We start from the raw sequence: 15,254 nt of genomic DNA on the forward strand, positions 1-15,254 counted from the left end.
TGTATAAACACTCTTACAAAGCAGATACGTACTCCTGCCTTTTTTTCCTGAGCCATAAAAATAATGTTTATATTCTACTTCTTGGAATTTTAACTCTAAAATGCCATCTCTTTAAAATGACAGGATTAGATTATTGGCTTCTCCAGAAAACAGCCATCGTAAATTAACAGAACGCGTGAGATAGCAAATCAAACACTAAAAGGAAAAATTAAAAACATAACCTACACCGTGGAGTTTCCATGATGTTCCGGCAGCACCCACTGGCCCCAGGCTTCTCTGCTCTTACTCTACGGCCTGTGGGAACCCACCCTCAGAAGCCGGAGCCCCTGAGACGCTGACAGAGCTCCCACATATAATCCCCGAGTCCTCTCTCCTGGTACACTGTGTGCTTATGCCCCCCAGTCATCCACTGAGCCAGTCACTGAGAGGTTAATGAAAAAACAGTTTTATTCACAGAGGCTGAGACTTCGGGATAACAAAAACCCATGACAGCCCTTGCACCGCACATTACGCATTGTCGGTTAATCACGGTGAACCTGGATCTCAACAATGGGATCTCATCAAAGTTCTTAAAATCAAGGACACTGTGCAGCTCACCAAAACATTCCCACCAGCCTGGGCCGAATATGCTCAAGGAAACTTATGGGTCAGTAGCACATGGCTTTAAGAATAAATTCTCAGAAAGTCAACTCTGTGCTTACTAATTATTAATAATTATGCTTGTCTGCAATGTCCTTTTGAGTATATTAACCAAGAGGCTCTCTTGCTATAAAGTTTGTGTTCATTTTTATATAAGTCCTGGAAATTATTTTGAAAGTAATTTTGAAGACCTATTGCAGCCTACCTCCAGAACTCATGACTTACTGTGCCTTTCCCACATCAGATAAAGTTAAAGTAACCTGGAGGTTCAGGAAATTCAGTTTCCCTCCCAAGGCAACCCAAAGAGAGATATTGTAAGAGGTTAGATGCACTTCCCAAAAGTTCCAAGCTGAACTGGGCTATAAAAATCTCCACCTTCTTAACCAGATCTTTGTTGCAGAACCCACGCCCCCCCCGTCCCCCCCCACCTTCCTGCTCCCCACCCCCCAGATTTCCAGTCACCTCCATAAGGTGTTTATTTAGCTGCAGGCTCTAGGCCCACCCAGGTAGGGGCTTGGAGGGAGGAGCTGGGTGCAGGCTGGGATGTCATCAGCTGGGAATGTCTGAAAGAATCCTCTGACTGAGCCTCCTATTCTCTGGGACCCAGAGAAACACCGTCCAGCAGGCATGACAAGACTCCCTTTCTCGGTCCAGCATGACCCATCTCTCCCAGTATCTGCCTTTTGTGTTTGTTTCATCCAACCTTTTTGATTAAAGGTGGTCTTTACTACACAATTCTGGAAAATGTAGCAAAAATCAAACCTAGATCTTGAAAAAACATGCAAATGGGAAATCTTCTGTGTCTAAGACACCTCCCCCCCCCACACTTCCGGTGTTCTCTGCTATCTTTTGATCTTAAAACCAAAAGCAGCAAGACAGGACGCCTGCTGATGTTGGTAACATGTCTTGGAGATCACGGGTACTGACTAGCGGGCTATCATAATGCAACAAAATGCTATTACATACAGTGTGCTTTCTTAATAGAGGTTGTTAATACAGACATTTTCACAGGGCAATCGTGGTAGTAAAGAGTCAAGCATCTAGCCAAAGAATATAACATATTCCTTTTACTGTCTAGAAAGAAAAAAGAGAGAAATTCTCTATTTAAAATACAAGTGTGGTTTCTTAGCTTCCACCTGGACATTGGTTGTAAATTCTCACCAGGCCCTGCATCTCCCAAAGAACCTGAAACACAGGGGTCACTGCCAGTGTCCCCACAACTAGACTTCAGGGACAAACCCAGCTGCGAACACCCATCACCCCATGGATTCAAAGCCAAGGCCTGACCCACAGCCACAACCGACAACCGAGCTGGCCCCAGTCAGACTGTGGCTCTGTCTGAAAGCACCCCACTGCGTCCCTCGGTCCTGCACCCCCGTTGTCTGGGCCGTTGCTGCTCTGGAATGAAGGACCTGTGCTGGGTAGTGGAAGATCACAACCTTAGACCGCCCTAAGGTCAGGGAATTCTCCTGCTCTAGCGGTAGGAGGTCTGAGATGCCCAAGTCCTAGTCAGGCAGGGTCTTTTAAATCTCTGACGGTGCTCCTGAAAGCTGACCTCAGAGGAGGCAGGCCACCGTGCCCACCTGCGCACAAAAGTTGGTAACACTTCCCAGGATCCACACGTTGCAGAAGAAAACATCATTAAAAAAAAAAAAAACAAAAAAAAAAAAAAAACAAAGACCAAAAAAACGCGGCTCCTTCCCCCAGCGGTGGGACCTCTGGCTGCTCGCAAGTTCAGCCCAGGGTAGGGGAAGGACCCGTGCCACCGCTGACTTTACTGGAAGTGAAGCACGGTGTCGGGAAGCTGCAGAGGGAAATAGGAGAGGAAAGGGATCCCGAGCTGGTAAAAGCCTCCCTGGACATGCGGGTCGAGCATCAGGGAAGCGTTGAAAGGCGGTCGGAGGCTTGAGGTGGTGGCCAGAAGCGAGGCACCCAGACAGCTTCCTGGCCCCGGCTTGGCACTCCCGAAGAGCTCGCCCCCTCCAGCGGGCTTCTGACCCTGCCGCCCCGCCAGGATGCTGTCTATGCTGAAGCTCTTGGACTTGTCGGAGCTCTTCGGGGATCCCTGGGAAGCAGGGCATTGAGGGGACCCGGGGCCATCCACCGTGCGCGCTGGCTGGCCTATGGCCAAGGCCGCTGCGCCCTGGACAGTGTCGCCAGCGTCCTCCTCCGGAGATGCGGGCCCAGGCCAGTGGAGGGGCGCGGGTGGAGAGGAGCCATCCCGGAGGGGCGAGGGGCGCACGGGCGCTCCCTCCTGGTGGGGGGTCGCGGGGCCGCAACGCCCTGCCCCGCTTCCCGCCCGGGGCTGCACCTCCGAGCCGCGCTCATGCGTCTCCGCGCGGGCCCGCTTGGCCTCGGGGGCCCCTGGGCCTGGCTTGGGCTTCCTCTTCCGGCGCCGGTAGTTGCCATTCTCGAACATATCCAGGCAGCGAGGGTCCAGGGTCCAGTAGCTGCCCTTGCCTGGACGCCCTTTCTCGCGGGGCACCTTGACGAAGCAGTCGTTGAGCGAGAGGTTGTGGCGGATGCTGTTCTGCCAGCCCTGCCGGTTGTCGTGGTAGAAGGGGAAGCGGTCCATGATGAACTGGTAGATGCCGTTCAGCGTGACCCTCTGCTCGGGCGCGTCCTGGATCGCCATGGCTATGAGCGCGATGTAGCTGTAGGGCGGCTTCTGAGGGGGCTCCGCCCGGCCCGACGCGGCCAGAGCGGCCGCGGGGGTGAAGGCCAGAGGCAGCCCGGGTCTCTCGGGGCCATACAGATAGAGCATGGGTGAGGCGGCCAGAGCAGGCAGCCGGGGACCGAAGAGGTGGCTCATGGCGAGCCGGAGCCGGCGCCGCGCTCCCCGCGACGCGGGCGACCCAGCGGCTTAGGGACTGCGCCGGGCGCCGCGAGGGCCCTCCCGGGGAGCCCGCGGTGCGTCTGCCTCCCGCTCCGCCGCTCTCCCTGGCCGCTCCGTGCTCTGTCCCTTCATGGCTTTAAAAATGTTAAATAATTGTTGTAAGTTTGCTATTATATGTTGACTTAGCGCTGGAAAATAAATTGTCTATGATAAACAGTCGTTGTGCGCTCAGCCCACCCACATTAATTAAAATTTCATTGCTGAAAAACTCCAAGCTTTTCCCTCCACGTGTCTTTTTGATACCAGCCAATCGGTTTCGGGGCTATTCCTTCATTTGTTTATAGAATTAGTCTGTTGATAAGTCCGCCCACCCAAGTTGAATCAAGCTGTGTTTATTTGGAAAAATTTCCGGGCACCCAATATATAAACGCACTGATCTGATGTTTGAAATATCACGTCCACCCCTTGACGCTGTAAGCACACACAGTCAGTGAGGCAGGATGTGGACCGCGGTGGCTCCGAGCGGGGTCTGCGGGGCCAGGAAGGAGAGGTGGGGATGGGCGGGGGCGCAGGGGTGAGTTTTACCGCTGGCCTGGGGGAGCCCAGTTATGCGGAGCCTCCCACAAAAGGTCTTTTCTTCTCTCAGGCTTCATAGATGTGGAGATGGCACGGACTCCTGCCTCCTGAGGTCTTTGAAAGCTTTTCGATAATTTGGGTGGTGGGAGCGGCGTGTCTATCTGAGAGGTCTGGGAGTCTCAGGAGAAGAGGAGAAGAGGATGCAGCCCTCCTTGGAGAAACCATCAGGATGCCCTATGGGAGCTGGAAGTGCTCGCCCCTGGGGGCCTGGTATCCTGGAGGGGGCCAGCCTCTACCTCCAGGGCTCCCTGGGGACCCAGAAGAGGCCTCCAGGAGACCAGCTTCTCCGGAAGCCAAGCCACAGGGTGCTGGGGCGCTAGAGAGGGCAGGGGTACCTGGTCCACGGCTTGATTGAGGTTAGTTCTGAAATAAAACCGTTTGGAGAGGTCAGGGGGGAGAGGCTAAGGTCTCTCTGATGGGACTGAGGTTGCAAGCGAGGAACACCATAAAAGGGGAATTTGGCAGCTGTCGCGGGAGAGCTGGTATTTGTGAATGCGGGTCTCTTGCTTTATATTCTGTGCTTTCCTGTTTATAACAAGGAGGGGGGTTATAACAACTTTACAAGTGCACGCAGCTGGCCCGTGATTACATTAAGCATTTGGGAAGCCTGCTTGCTCTCCACCCCCCCCACCCACTCACCCTGGGGTGTAAGCGCCCCCACCCCTGTCTCATTTTACATTCAGCCACGTCATGCTTTGAATCAAAAACCCTGAATGATGCTGCTTCAGAAGGAAGTGTCTTCTGTCCCACCGCCGCCGCGGGGGTGGGGGCGGGGGCATCAGTGCCATTAGTTCCTATTTATGATCTCTGCTGAGTATTTTTTAAAAGAAAAAAAAACCACTTGGGGTAATTGAATTAGCGTTTCATTGAGTAAACCCTGTGGGGATGCCAAAGAAGAGAGGGAGGGGTGAGGGTGGCAGGTGGGCGAAGGAGCGGCCCACCGCCCTGCTCTGCAGGAAAGGGAGCAGGAGGCATTGCGGTGCATGGGGCCGCAGGTCAGCCCCGGCCGCTGTCCCGGAGAGGCGACATCTGCTTGCAGGCGACATCTGCTTGTTTCCCTGAACAAGGGAAAGACGGGAGAATCCCATGCCAAAATGGGGAATCCATAAAGTAACTCGTATGTTCAGGGGTTCCACATAGCAGGGAAGTGGGTAAGTTTGACACACGAGAAAGGAAGTCAAAGTCAGGGTCGAAAAACCTGTTTGGGTGCAGGCGAGGCTTGAGGGAGAGCCAGGCCAGGCGCTGGGACACCCCCGGGCCTCCCTTCGGGGCGCTGCATTTCTAACTTAGGCCAAACGTCCAGCCCAGCTTGGCTCCGGCCTAGGTGTTGAGCCTGGCCCTCTAGCTGGGAGGGGGCGGGGCGCTGTCCTCTCTCGGGATCTCTGGCTTTCATCGGAGCACCCCTTTCAACCCTGGGGTGAAAAAAACACCCCAATGCTTGAGCGTATACAACCCGCGGTTCCATAGTCCGCTGGGTCACCCAACCTCTCCAGACCAGCGCGCCCCGGCAAGCTCAAGCTTGGATCTAGCTCGAAGTCCAGCCTCAGCCCCCACTCTAACAGACCCAGAGGAGGACACCAGTGGGTGTCACTACGCACCAACCCCTGCGCCCCCGGAGCCCTCCCTGGAGCTCGCCCGGCACCCGAAGTCCAGCAGGCAATCCCTTCCTCTCCCGAAAGGCGCGCCTCCGCAGCGCTACTTCTAAACTCCAAGGCAAATCTGAGCTTGAATTCGTAAGATAATAAACACCGCCCAGTTTGGGCAGGGGCCGGACGGAGGCGGAGACCGCGCGGCTGGTGGGCGGGGCACTGATAGGAAAAAAAGAAAAAAAAAAACCAACTTCTGGTCGCGGTCTGGAGAGGCACGTCCAGCCCCGCGCGTTTGCAGATTTGCAGCATCTCCAGGAGGTTCCTTCTGGCCTTAGAACTGCGTGGCGCTCCGGCCCGGCTCCCGCGCGGGGTGGAACCCTGGGCTCCCAGGCCAGGAGTCTGTGACTTGAGCCTAGGAGGAGCCCGCTGTCGGAAGGAGCCCCGCGCTGAGGCATGTTTCCGGGGAGCGCAGGGCACCAGCCTCTGGCGTCTGAGTGCGGATGCGCCCTCGTGCGGAAGCTCGGTGTGTTGAGGCCCTATCTGAGGCCTGCTGGGGGGGGGGGGGGGCGCGCAGAAGAGCCTGGGAGGCAGCCAGGCTGACTGGGTATCCTAGAGAGCCAGATGGGGACACTAAGAGTTCTCCCTAGGCTCGTAGTCTTCAGATCGCCCCAAACATGCATTCGTCTCTGAAGTCAGTGCAGCGCATCTCCCAGCCCGCAGCAAAGCCCTGAGATTTCCAGCCTGCGTGGATGCTCCCTGAGGGACTGTGGGGGTTCCTACTCTGGGATCAGCGTGGAATGAGGGCAGAGAATACAGTTCCCAGCACCCAGGGAGAAAGCCTGCTCCTTGGGCAGGCTGGGCAGAGGAGGGCACCCGGCAAGACCAAAGAGACCTCAGAGAAAAAGGCTGAGGGGAGGGGAGAGACAGGAGGTCTTCCTACCCCCCCCCCCCCCCGCCCGCAGGCATCTACCCTTCCTCTGCTCCTTAAGCAAACACTCAAGTTAAGGATGATCTGCGGCACCTCCCAAATATCGGCCTTACTTTTCTCTGAGTGCAGACAGTTGGCAAGGCATATAATATATACACGAACGAACGATCTCCCACGCCTGCAGTAGGTGTGGGGGGGTGGTGGAAAGATACAGGACCTGCTCAGCCAGGTCCCCTTACTGACATCCTAAACACGCTGGAGGTGGTGATGACAAGGACGATAGTAATAACTAAGATGTCTTGAACGCTACTATGTGCTGGCACCTTCCTAAGATGCCCCTTGGATTAAGTCACTCCTCCTCTCGGCTCTAAGAAACAGGAGTCTTCATTATTCCCCTCTGCAGACCAGGACACCGAGGCCAGGACGTCAACATGAGGAGGTGTGACAGCCCCATTATAATAGGACCACTGCGTGTGGATGCCAAGGGTCCCGTGGAAGTGCTCTTGAGAACCCTCACAGCGTTGATGAAAGACAGGGGTGATTGATTCGCCCATTTTACAGATAAGATTTGGAATGGGCAGCGAACACCCCAGACAGTGGAGGCCATAAGTAGCAGCACAGGGTGTTGGAATGCACACGGGTTCCTGCAAAGGTGGATTCTCTGAGGCCTGACATCCTCAGGTGTCTGCAGAGGCTCAGAGAGGGGTGTCTGGAGCAGGGTCTTCTGCTGCTTCTCTTGGGGGAGCTGAGCCATGAATGTAGCACTCAGCAGGTCTGCTGAAGCCCAGAGAGCAGGGCAGGATTTTCCAAAGTACTGATTTCTTCAGAGCTCATCTTGTTCCCAGCAATAATTTAAAGGGTCTAAAACAGGGGCGGTTAAGGCATATCAGCCTGCAGCCTGACACACATGGTCACCTGAGACCAACGAATCTGAGCTCGTGTGGGGTGAATCCCGACAGCTCACAGCGAGTCCCTCCTGCGGCCTGGGCGCTACCAGAGGACTTTCCCGTCGTGTGTTGGGTTCACACATCCTCAGCAATAGCCCTGTTTGAGGATCCTATCCCTTCTCAGTTGAGAAATGGGCCCAGAGAGCTTGGGGCGGCACGGCCGAGGTCGTGCGAACCCTCCGTGGGCCTTCGAAGAGGCCCTGAGTTGGTGTGTGTGGATCCGGCTTAGAAGCCGCTGTAAAAACAAGACGCAGGCAGAGAGCGAGCCCCCACGGGGCCATTGGGAAAGGTAAGACCCAGGGCCCAGAGCCACTAAGCCAGGGGTCAGAGGGGCCTCTCTGGCCTCCGTGACCTCCAGCCTGGGTGGGCATACAGACTGAGCACAGAGCTGTCCCCCAGGCTGGGGCAGCCCTCCCCAAGCTCCCCAAGTCCATCTCCTTAAAGGGACGTGTGTGGCCAGGGAGCTGGTCCATCTGCCAGCCCACCCCCTTCCCTTCACACCAGCTTTTCATACACACATACACACACGGACACGCGCGTGCACACACACGCACACACACACACACGCAGCCCCCGGATGAGGTCCCACCAGCCTGCCACTGGCAGAACCACCTGAGCACAGCGCCACACATTCGAGAATCAGAATTCTACACAGGCCGTGTCCTCCTGTGTTTGCTGTGAAGCAGGAATGTCGCCGAAGCCCGGAACAGGCTGGCACAAATCAAAGCAGGGGCGTCCACTCGGGCCCAGTGGCGGTCCTGACTGCAAACTCCCTGAAACATCCCACCCCCTTCCCTACATGCCTCCATCAAAAAGCAAACATTTCAAACGCCTTGGCAAGCCGAGGCCAGGCAACAAGGAGGCAGGCAGGGAATGCTTCTCAGAGTTTGGGAAAGCATTTCGAGTATGTGGAGCCAAAAGGCCCTCTCTGGTGGCACTGGCCCCATGGGTCCTGCTCACCTAGAGTCCAGCCCGCCAGCCATCCCTGGCCCGGCTGCACCGAAGGCCTAAAACCTCAGGTCTCTCTCCGCGTCCACCACACCCAGAGAGTCAGGAGTGTCCCCCAGGGACAACGCAGGCACCCATGCCCTGAGGCACCAGGCACAGGTCCTGAGATCCCAGCGCATTCCTGAGAAACCTGGTTCTGCCCGTTAATTAATGGGTCTCTTGTCGGTTCGCTGTCTCCGCCCACCTCAGGTTTATGGTGATCAATGAATTCCAATCACACCAACCTGGGCTAACACCCTGTGCAGTGTTTGGGATTTGGGGGGGGGGGGGTGAGGAGGGACGAGGCAAGTGTTCAGGCACCAGGGGCTCAGGGAACTCTGCTGTCTCTGCTTTGAATGCAGCTCACAAGCCTCTCCCAGGCCCAAGGGTGACCCCAGGCAGTCTTGGAGTAAAGGAGAGGAGATGGACCCCGAAAGATTTATGAGCCAAGCACCAAAGTTCCCAGGACCCCACGTCTGCTCCTCCCTACCACTTCTGATATTTATTTCTTGCCAGCCAGGTAGGGGAGTGGGGACAAGTGAGGGCCCATCATCATGGCAGCATGGCTCTGCTAGAAAGGAAGGTGCTGGGCTGCCCCAAATGCCCTTCCAGGCACCTGGTCATTTTATAGATGAGAAGACTGAGACCAGGGAGGGAAGTGATATGTTCACACAGCATCACCTGGCCTTGGGATTTCTAGCCTGGTGTTCCAGCAATTAGAGGACACACGTCACCACTGATTTTGGTGTGGGTGGGGTTAGGCTACTTGAACCAGGGGATGAAGACCACCTGGCCACAGACCCAAGTCCGGCCTGGGGAGAGAGACCTGGGCTGGGCCACACACACAGTGCCGCTCCTGGAAAGCGGTGAGCTTGGGGCATGTCTCTGAGTCTTACAAGAAGCAGGGGCTACCCAAGCTGCAGCCTTTGTGGGTCTGGGAATGTGCGGGATTCTCAGAGGCCACGGAGTCTTTCCCAGCCGCCCATGTCTGTCAGAACGGGGGCCCTGGTTAGAAACAGTGGCAGCCAAGGCCAATAGGGCAGGCAGGGTTAACTCTATGGGCAGTGGTCTCTGCCGCGGTGTTGGGGTTGCTTGCATTTTATTTGCAGTATCTTTGAGACCTGCCTCGCTAACTCCATGTTACTGGATCAGGAAGGAACGTGGTTATGCGACGTGCCTTCGTGCAAATTGCGCCTGGCGGACCGACGAGCTGCTCGGCCGAGGAGTCCTGGCAGCCTGCGACCAACATTTCTGTCCTTCCATCCCCAACCAACTTTCCCCTTTTCCTGATAGGCCCTGGGCCTCCCGAGGACCGAGGACCGAGCGGCTCAAGCGAGGGGAGGCTAGTGGGTACGTGGAGCAAGGACAGCCTGTGTCCCGCGCGCCGGGCAACAGACACGCAGGGACGGCAGCGACCCTCAAGGCGGCCCCGGATCGCTTCTGCCCCGCGACGCTCAGCTTCGCACTGCTGGATCTCCGTACCCCGCGGAGGAGCAACAGACGCCCCGAGGCCGCTCAGTCTCTAGGCCGGAGGTCGGAATGACTGCGAGGATGCTGAGCCCAGCCAGCTCTGAGCGCGGCGCCCAGCACACAGGGCCGGCCTTCTGGCGGAGCTAACCCGCACTTACCCTGGCCCCCGGGCCTCAGACTCAGGAAGCTTTCACGGGCCTGGGGGCGCCCCAGCGCACCCAGGCCTTACACACCCCTCCCCTCTGCCGACTCCAGAGGCCTGGATAAACCCCAGACGCAATCTCTCGAGCTGCCCACGTCCCTAGCGAAATGGAAGGACCCCTGGCCGTGGCCTCCACCGGGTGCCCGGACCGTTCTTGAGCTGCTCACTTGGGTGATTGCCCGGCGCACAGGGACTACCTTCAGTGGTCTCTCCAAAGATAGAAGATCCCAGTGTGGCTTCAGGGGCAGCCCGGATCTCACCCAATTCTTTCCCAATTCTCTCTCCTTTATTTCCTGTGTGTCTCTCAGACCTCGTCTGAATTCCAAATCGTGAGATGAGGGCAAGCTTTCAGGGCGGACTCATGAAAAATCTGGGGAAGGAGAGAGCCAGCTAGACTAGTCTCCTCTAATCCAGCCGCAAACATCATCTCAAGAACAGGAGCAAAGTGGAACCAGAGTACAGAGCCGGGCAAGGAGGGTTGGCCTCTTCTGCGGAGGGGAGAGGGGACTATCTGTCTCCCTCGCTTTCCTAGCTGGCTGGTCCGGCTCACTCCACCAAAGCATGGGGGCCTGGGGGCCTGCTGGAGGTCCAGCAGCCCGCACTGGGGCTCCCGGATCCTGAGCACTACAAAAAGGAATACAACGCTACATTTATGTCTTACCCGCCAGCCACCTCTGGGACTGCAGATCGAAAGACTCTGTGTTGCACATGTGGGGAAATTGATTATGCTCACACGTCCCCCAGTTCTATCTCAGCGTGACTTCGAGACAAAACTGCCATGGTTCAAACAGCAACACAAACCCAGGTTATGTTCAGCAGCACTGCATCAAGGAAGATCACTTTTTGGAAAACTCATCATCATGTGAAATGTTAAGTTCACAAGGAGCTTCCCTCTCAGCAAAGTGCAGCTCACCTACTTGGGTGGGAAACTCATTCCCAGTTGGAGCTCTGGCCTCAAAATTCACACACGGAGACCAGCAGGAGAGTCGTGCATTTGGGCCAGTGAAACAGATAACAAAACCGTCCCCTGCCCCAGCCACACCTCGCAATGGTTTCATTGCTCTTAAATTTTTTTAAAAGACAAGATACCAAAATTGAAAAGGCAAATAATCTCCCTGTTACTTAAAGTCCTGAGAGTTGATAAATTTAGAACTCTAAAAGCATTGTCAATTATTTTCGAAGGCCGATGAGCCTTCACAGTTTTTCACTGCAATAGGGTAAGGATTAAGAAATCCAACCAAGAAGAGGCTCTGAAACCCACCTCTGATCTAGCCACCCCCGGGAGTGGTCGTTAAATGCTCAGGAATCAATCCCCTTTGGACTTTCTCCTGCCCACTTCAAATTCTTTTCTGGAAAACCATTACAGTGGGGAAGGAAGTCCGCATTTTAGGAAATGGAAGGAAAGCAGGACTCCCCCTGGCTCCTAGTAGTTAGCTAATGGAACAGGCTTATCTTTCCCCTCCTTTGCCTCCTCAATCGGGGTGGCTGGACATTGAGATGTAATGGTGCTGTTGGTTTCGACAATCAACGTGTTTTGTTACATCTTAGCAAAAAGCATATACAGCAAAAGACAGGACTGTGCCCAGCCCCTCAGGCAACCACATCCAGCCAGGGCTGTTTCTCCACTGCCTAGGCCAGGGTGGCATCTAAATTAATCGAAAGCCTTTTCCATCACTAACAAGACAATAGGGGAGTGCCCCCATTCCTCTGTGAGCCTCTGTGTACGTCTATGAGTTAACCCACCTGTGTAACAAAAATAATCAAAACAGGTGGATTTGCGAATGCACTTTGTTTTTTAAAAATTCGAGAACACAAACACACCGTCCGGACTTTGGGCAGAGAAACAACATGGGTTTATTTTAAGGTAAGTACAACAATTAAGACCACATAAGACAAACACAGGTGAAGTTAAATTTTTAAAGTTTTTTTTTTCTTTTAGGAATGCTCGGGGAGGGTTCTACTATACAAAACCATCACGCTTTGTAAATAAAAGTATCAGATACTTGACTTCTTTATCCGCCAACAACAACAAAAAATAAATTATTTCCTTGTTTTGTAAAAGACCTACCACCGGGAAAAGAATTGTATCTCGTAAGTGTACAGGGGGTAAAAACCCCACATAGGTTTCTTGAATTTTCATTTTGGCAGTTAGAAACGGTTGGGCAAGATGAAAAATTATCCAGTGAACTCAACTTTAAATATTATATTAATGGCTCTGAACAACAACAACAAAATAGCCTGATTACAAATCCACACATTTGTACAGCATGGTTAGAGAAATTTAAAATTACACACAGCACAAACGTAAATCTGTAGAAGCCCCCATAGACCTATGGGAGTCTCTACAGAGAGTCATTACTGGGTCGCTATGGGATTTGGTCCGTAACTTAATTTTTTGAAACCCCAGCTGGAGCAGTGAGCACAACCATCCTGGTATGGGAGGGGGGTTTAAAATCAATATTCATTTCGCTGGGCTGCGTCCCTTCACGGGGGAGCTTCTTAGGATCTCAGAAACGGGGCAGCGAATTAAAGTTACCTGCAGCTTCACGGAGGGCTGAGGCTGGCGCGTGCTCTCTCTGCTCCGGGGTCTGAGAAAAAGCTGGTGGGCATGTTTTGGTTCTTTTTGCGTCTCTGCAGCCTGAACTGTCTGAGAGGTCGGGGTGTGGGAGGCGAAGCCGGAGCGGGCCAGGCGGGTCAGTATTTCGTGCAGTCATAGGAATAGGGGGCGGCGTGGCGGTAGAGAGACGGCGTGGATCTGTAGGGCAGCTGACAGCTCGCGTTGGTGCTCACCTGCGGTTCCCCGAGGGTCGAGTTCTCCATCCCCAGCCGGTGGGAATTGAACATCTCCCGGACGTTGGGGAAAGTCTGCTGCTGGGCCGCGAACGTGTGGCCCGGGAGGTGGTTCAGGTCCCCGCTGTGGTTGAGATACCAGGAGGCCGCCTGGGCCGCAGCGGCCCCGGGCTGTGGCGCCGGCTGGGGCTGGGGAGCCGGCGGGTGCGGCGGCGCCTGCGGGTGGTGGTGGCCATGATGCTGGTGGTGGTGGCCCGCGGCGGCGAGCGCGCCCTCCTGGCCGGCGGCGAGGTTGAGGGCGCTCAGGGGCGACGTGGGGCCGCTCGGGTGGTCCGAGAGGGCCTCGTCTAGCGCCGGCGGGACGCACATGTGCGCGGGCCGCTCGGCACCGGTGTACAGGCTCATGGCGCGCATGCTGCACTGGTAGCCCCCGGCGCCCCCAGCCTCTAGGCCCTGCGCGCACGGCTGGCCGTAGGCGGCGGGCGGCGCGGTGGCGTAGGACAGCGCCAGCGGCGGCACCACCAGGCCCGCGCGCCCGGACGCGGGGCTCAGCTCGCCGCCCGGCGGCGACGTTCTCAGAGTCATGATGTTCTCCACGCTGAAGCCCGGCAGCCCGTTGGGCGCGCCAGCGTGGTGCTCGGGCAGCGAGCCGTCGGGGGAGCCGGCGGGCGTGGAGGCCGTGCTGCGCGGGCTGCCCTGCAGCGCGCTCTCGGGGCTCAGCGTCTCCACCTTGGTGATGACCGGCAGCGCCGGAGACGCCGCCTCGCTCTTGATCACCACCTTCTTCTCGACCTCCTTGGGGGCGTCCGCTAGAGGGGGCCCGGCCGGGGCGCCCTTGGCCGCCGCCGGGGGCGGCTCCTTGAGGTGGGCCCGCTCCTCCTTCTCTTTGGGCACGTCCTTTTTCTTGAAGCGCCGGCGGCGCCGCAGGAAGCTGCCGTTCTCGAACATGTTGTAGGAGTCCGGGTCCAGCGTCCAGTAGCTGCCTTTGCCAGGTTTCTTGTCGTCGCGGGGCACCTTGACAAAGCATTCGTTGAGCGAGAGGTTGTGGCGGATACTGTTCTGCCAGCCCTGCTTGTTCTCCCGGTAGAAGGGGAAACGGTCCATGATGAACTGGTAGATGCCGTTCAGGGTGATCTTCTTCTCGGGCGCGTTCTGGATCGCCATGGTTATGAGCGCGATGTAGCTGTAGGGCGGCTTTACGAGGTCCTTGGGCGCCGCGGGCTGGTGGTGGTGGTAGGGCGCGTAGGAGCGGCCCATGCCCGCGCCGTACTGCTCCGGGTGGCCGGAGTAGACGCCCATGGGGCTGGCCATGCCGCCGTAGCTGCCCGCCGCCCGGTAGTAATTTTGCTCGCTCAAGTAGGGCACCACTCCCAGGGCGTTGGGGTCGGACACAGAGTAGCGCGCCTGCATGCTGCGTCCGAGACGGCTCGCCGCCGCCTGCGCGCACGCACCGCGAGGAAGGCCCTGCGAGAGCGAGAGAGTGCGAGAGAGCGAGGGAGCGAGAGAGCGAGAGGAAGGGAGCCGGCGGGGGGAGCCCCGGGCGCCGGGAAGCCTTGGGGGCGAGGTGGGGGAGGCGCCGGCACTCGGCGCCCGCCTGCGCGCGGAGAAGGGACGGTCGTTGTCAGCGGACCGGGCGGATCGGCATCCTGGAGGGCGCGCCCCGGCGAGCGCAGCGCCGGCCCCTGCTCGCTCGCTTGCTCTCGGGACCGGCTGATGGCAGCCGGAGCTGGCGGCCGGGGACGCAGTGGAGACGCCACGCGCGCAGTGGACCGAGGCCGGCCGCTCTCTCCGCGCCAGGAGGGGGAAGGCGGCTCTCCTAGCCCCCCAGCAAAGAAGCAGCCCTGAGGGTCAGCGAGCCGGGGTCCAGAGTGGCTGCCCTGCCGAGCCCGGAAAAAGAGGCAAAGTCCCTTTTAGGGATTGGGAAAAGTTTCAAAAGTCTTCTTGCTGAAAGCAAGTTTTTACTTTCCTCCGGCCACGCCCCCTCCGGGAACTTCGGACCAATAACCCGGCAGCTGTGTGGAGTTGGCACCAATCAGGGCGAGGAGCGCCGGAATCCGTCGGCTCTAAGACCCAGATGCTCAGAACCAGAGTTTTCTGCAGTTCAGTGTTAACTTGAAAAGATTTTTTAAAAAGAGTGATATCTTATTAAAATTTATTCTATTATCACATTTTGGTTCATGGTCCTACATGCCCAGAGCAAAAAAAAAAAAACACAAAAAACAAAAAAAAA

At 56.5% G+C, this 15,254-nt stretch overlaps 2 protein-coding genes across 2 annotated transcripts; both read right to left on the reverse strand.

The window, feature by feature from the left end:
- Positions 1–1,090: 1,090 nt before the first annotated feature.
- On the reverse strand, positions 1,091–4,694 carry FOXL1 (forkhead box L1). Its single transcript, XM_045772795.2, has one exon. It carries the CDS (start codon positions 3,449–3,451, stop codon positions 2,414–2,416), a length of 1,038 nt encoding a protein of 345 aa, XP_045628751.1. The 5' UTR covers positions 3,452–4,694; the 3' UTR covers positions 1,091–2,413.
- A 7,370-nt stretch (positions 4,695–12,064) lies between these two features.
- FOXC2 (forkhead box C2) lies at positions 12,065–14,956 on the reverse strand. Its single transcript, XM_045772788.2, has one exon. It carries the CDS (start codon positions 14,432–14,434, stop codon positions 12,929–12,931), a length of 1,506 nt encoding a protein of 501 aa, XP_045628744.1. The 5' UTR covers positions 14,435–14,956; the 3' UTR covers positions 12,065–12,928.
- Positions 14,957–15,254: the final 298 nt, after the last annotated feature.

Source organism: Ursus americanus, chromosome 21 (assembly GCF_024610735.1).
Source record: "Ursus americanus isolate L20-20 chromosome 21, mUrsAme1.1.p, whole genome shotgun sequence".
Lineage (NCBI taxonomy): Eukaryota > Metazoa > Chordata > Mammalia > Carnivora > Ursidae > Ursus > Ursus americanus.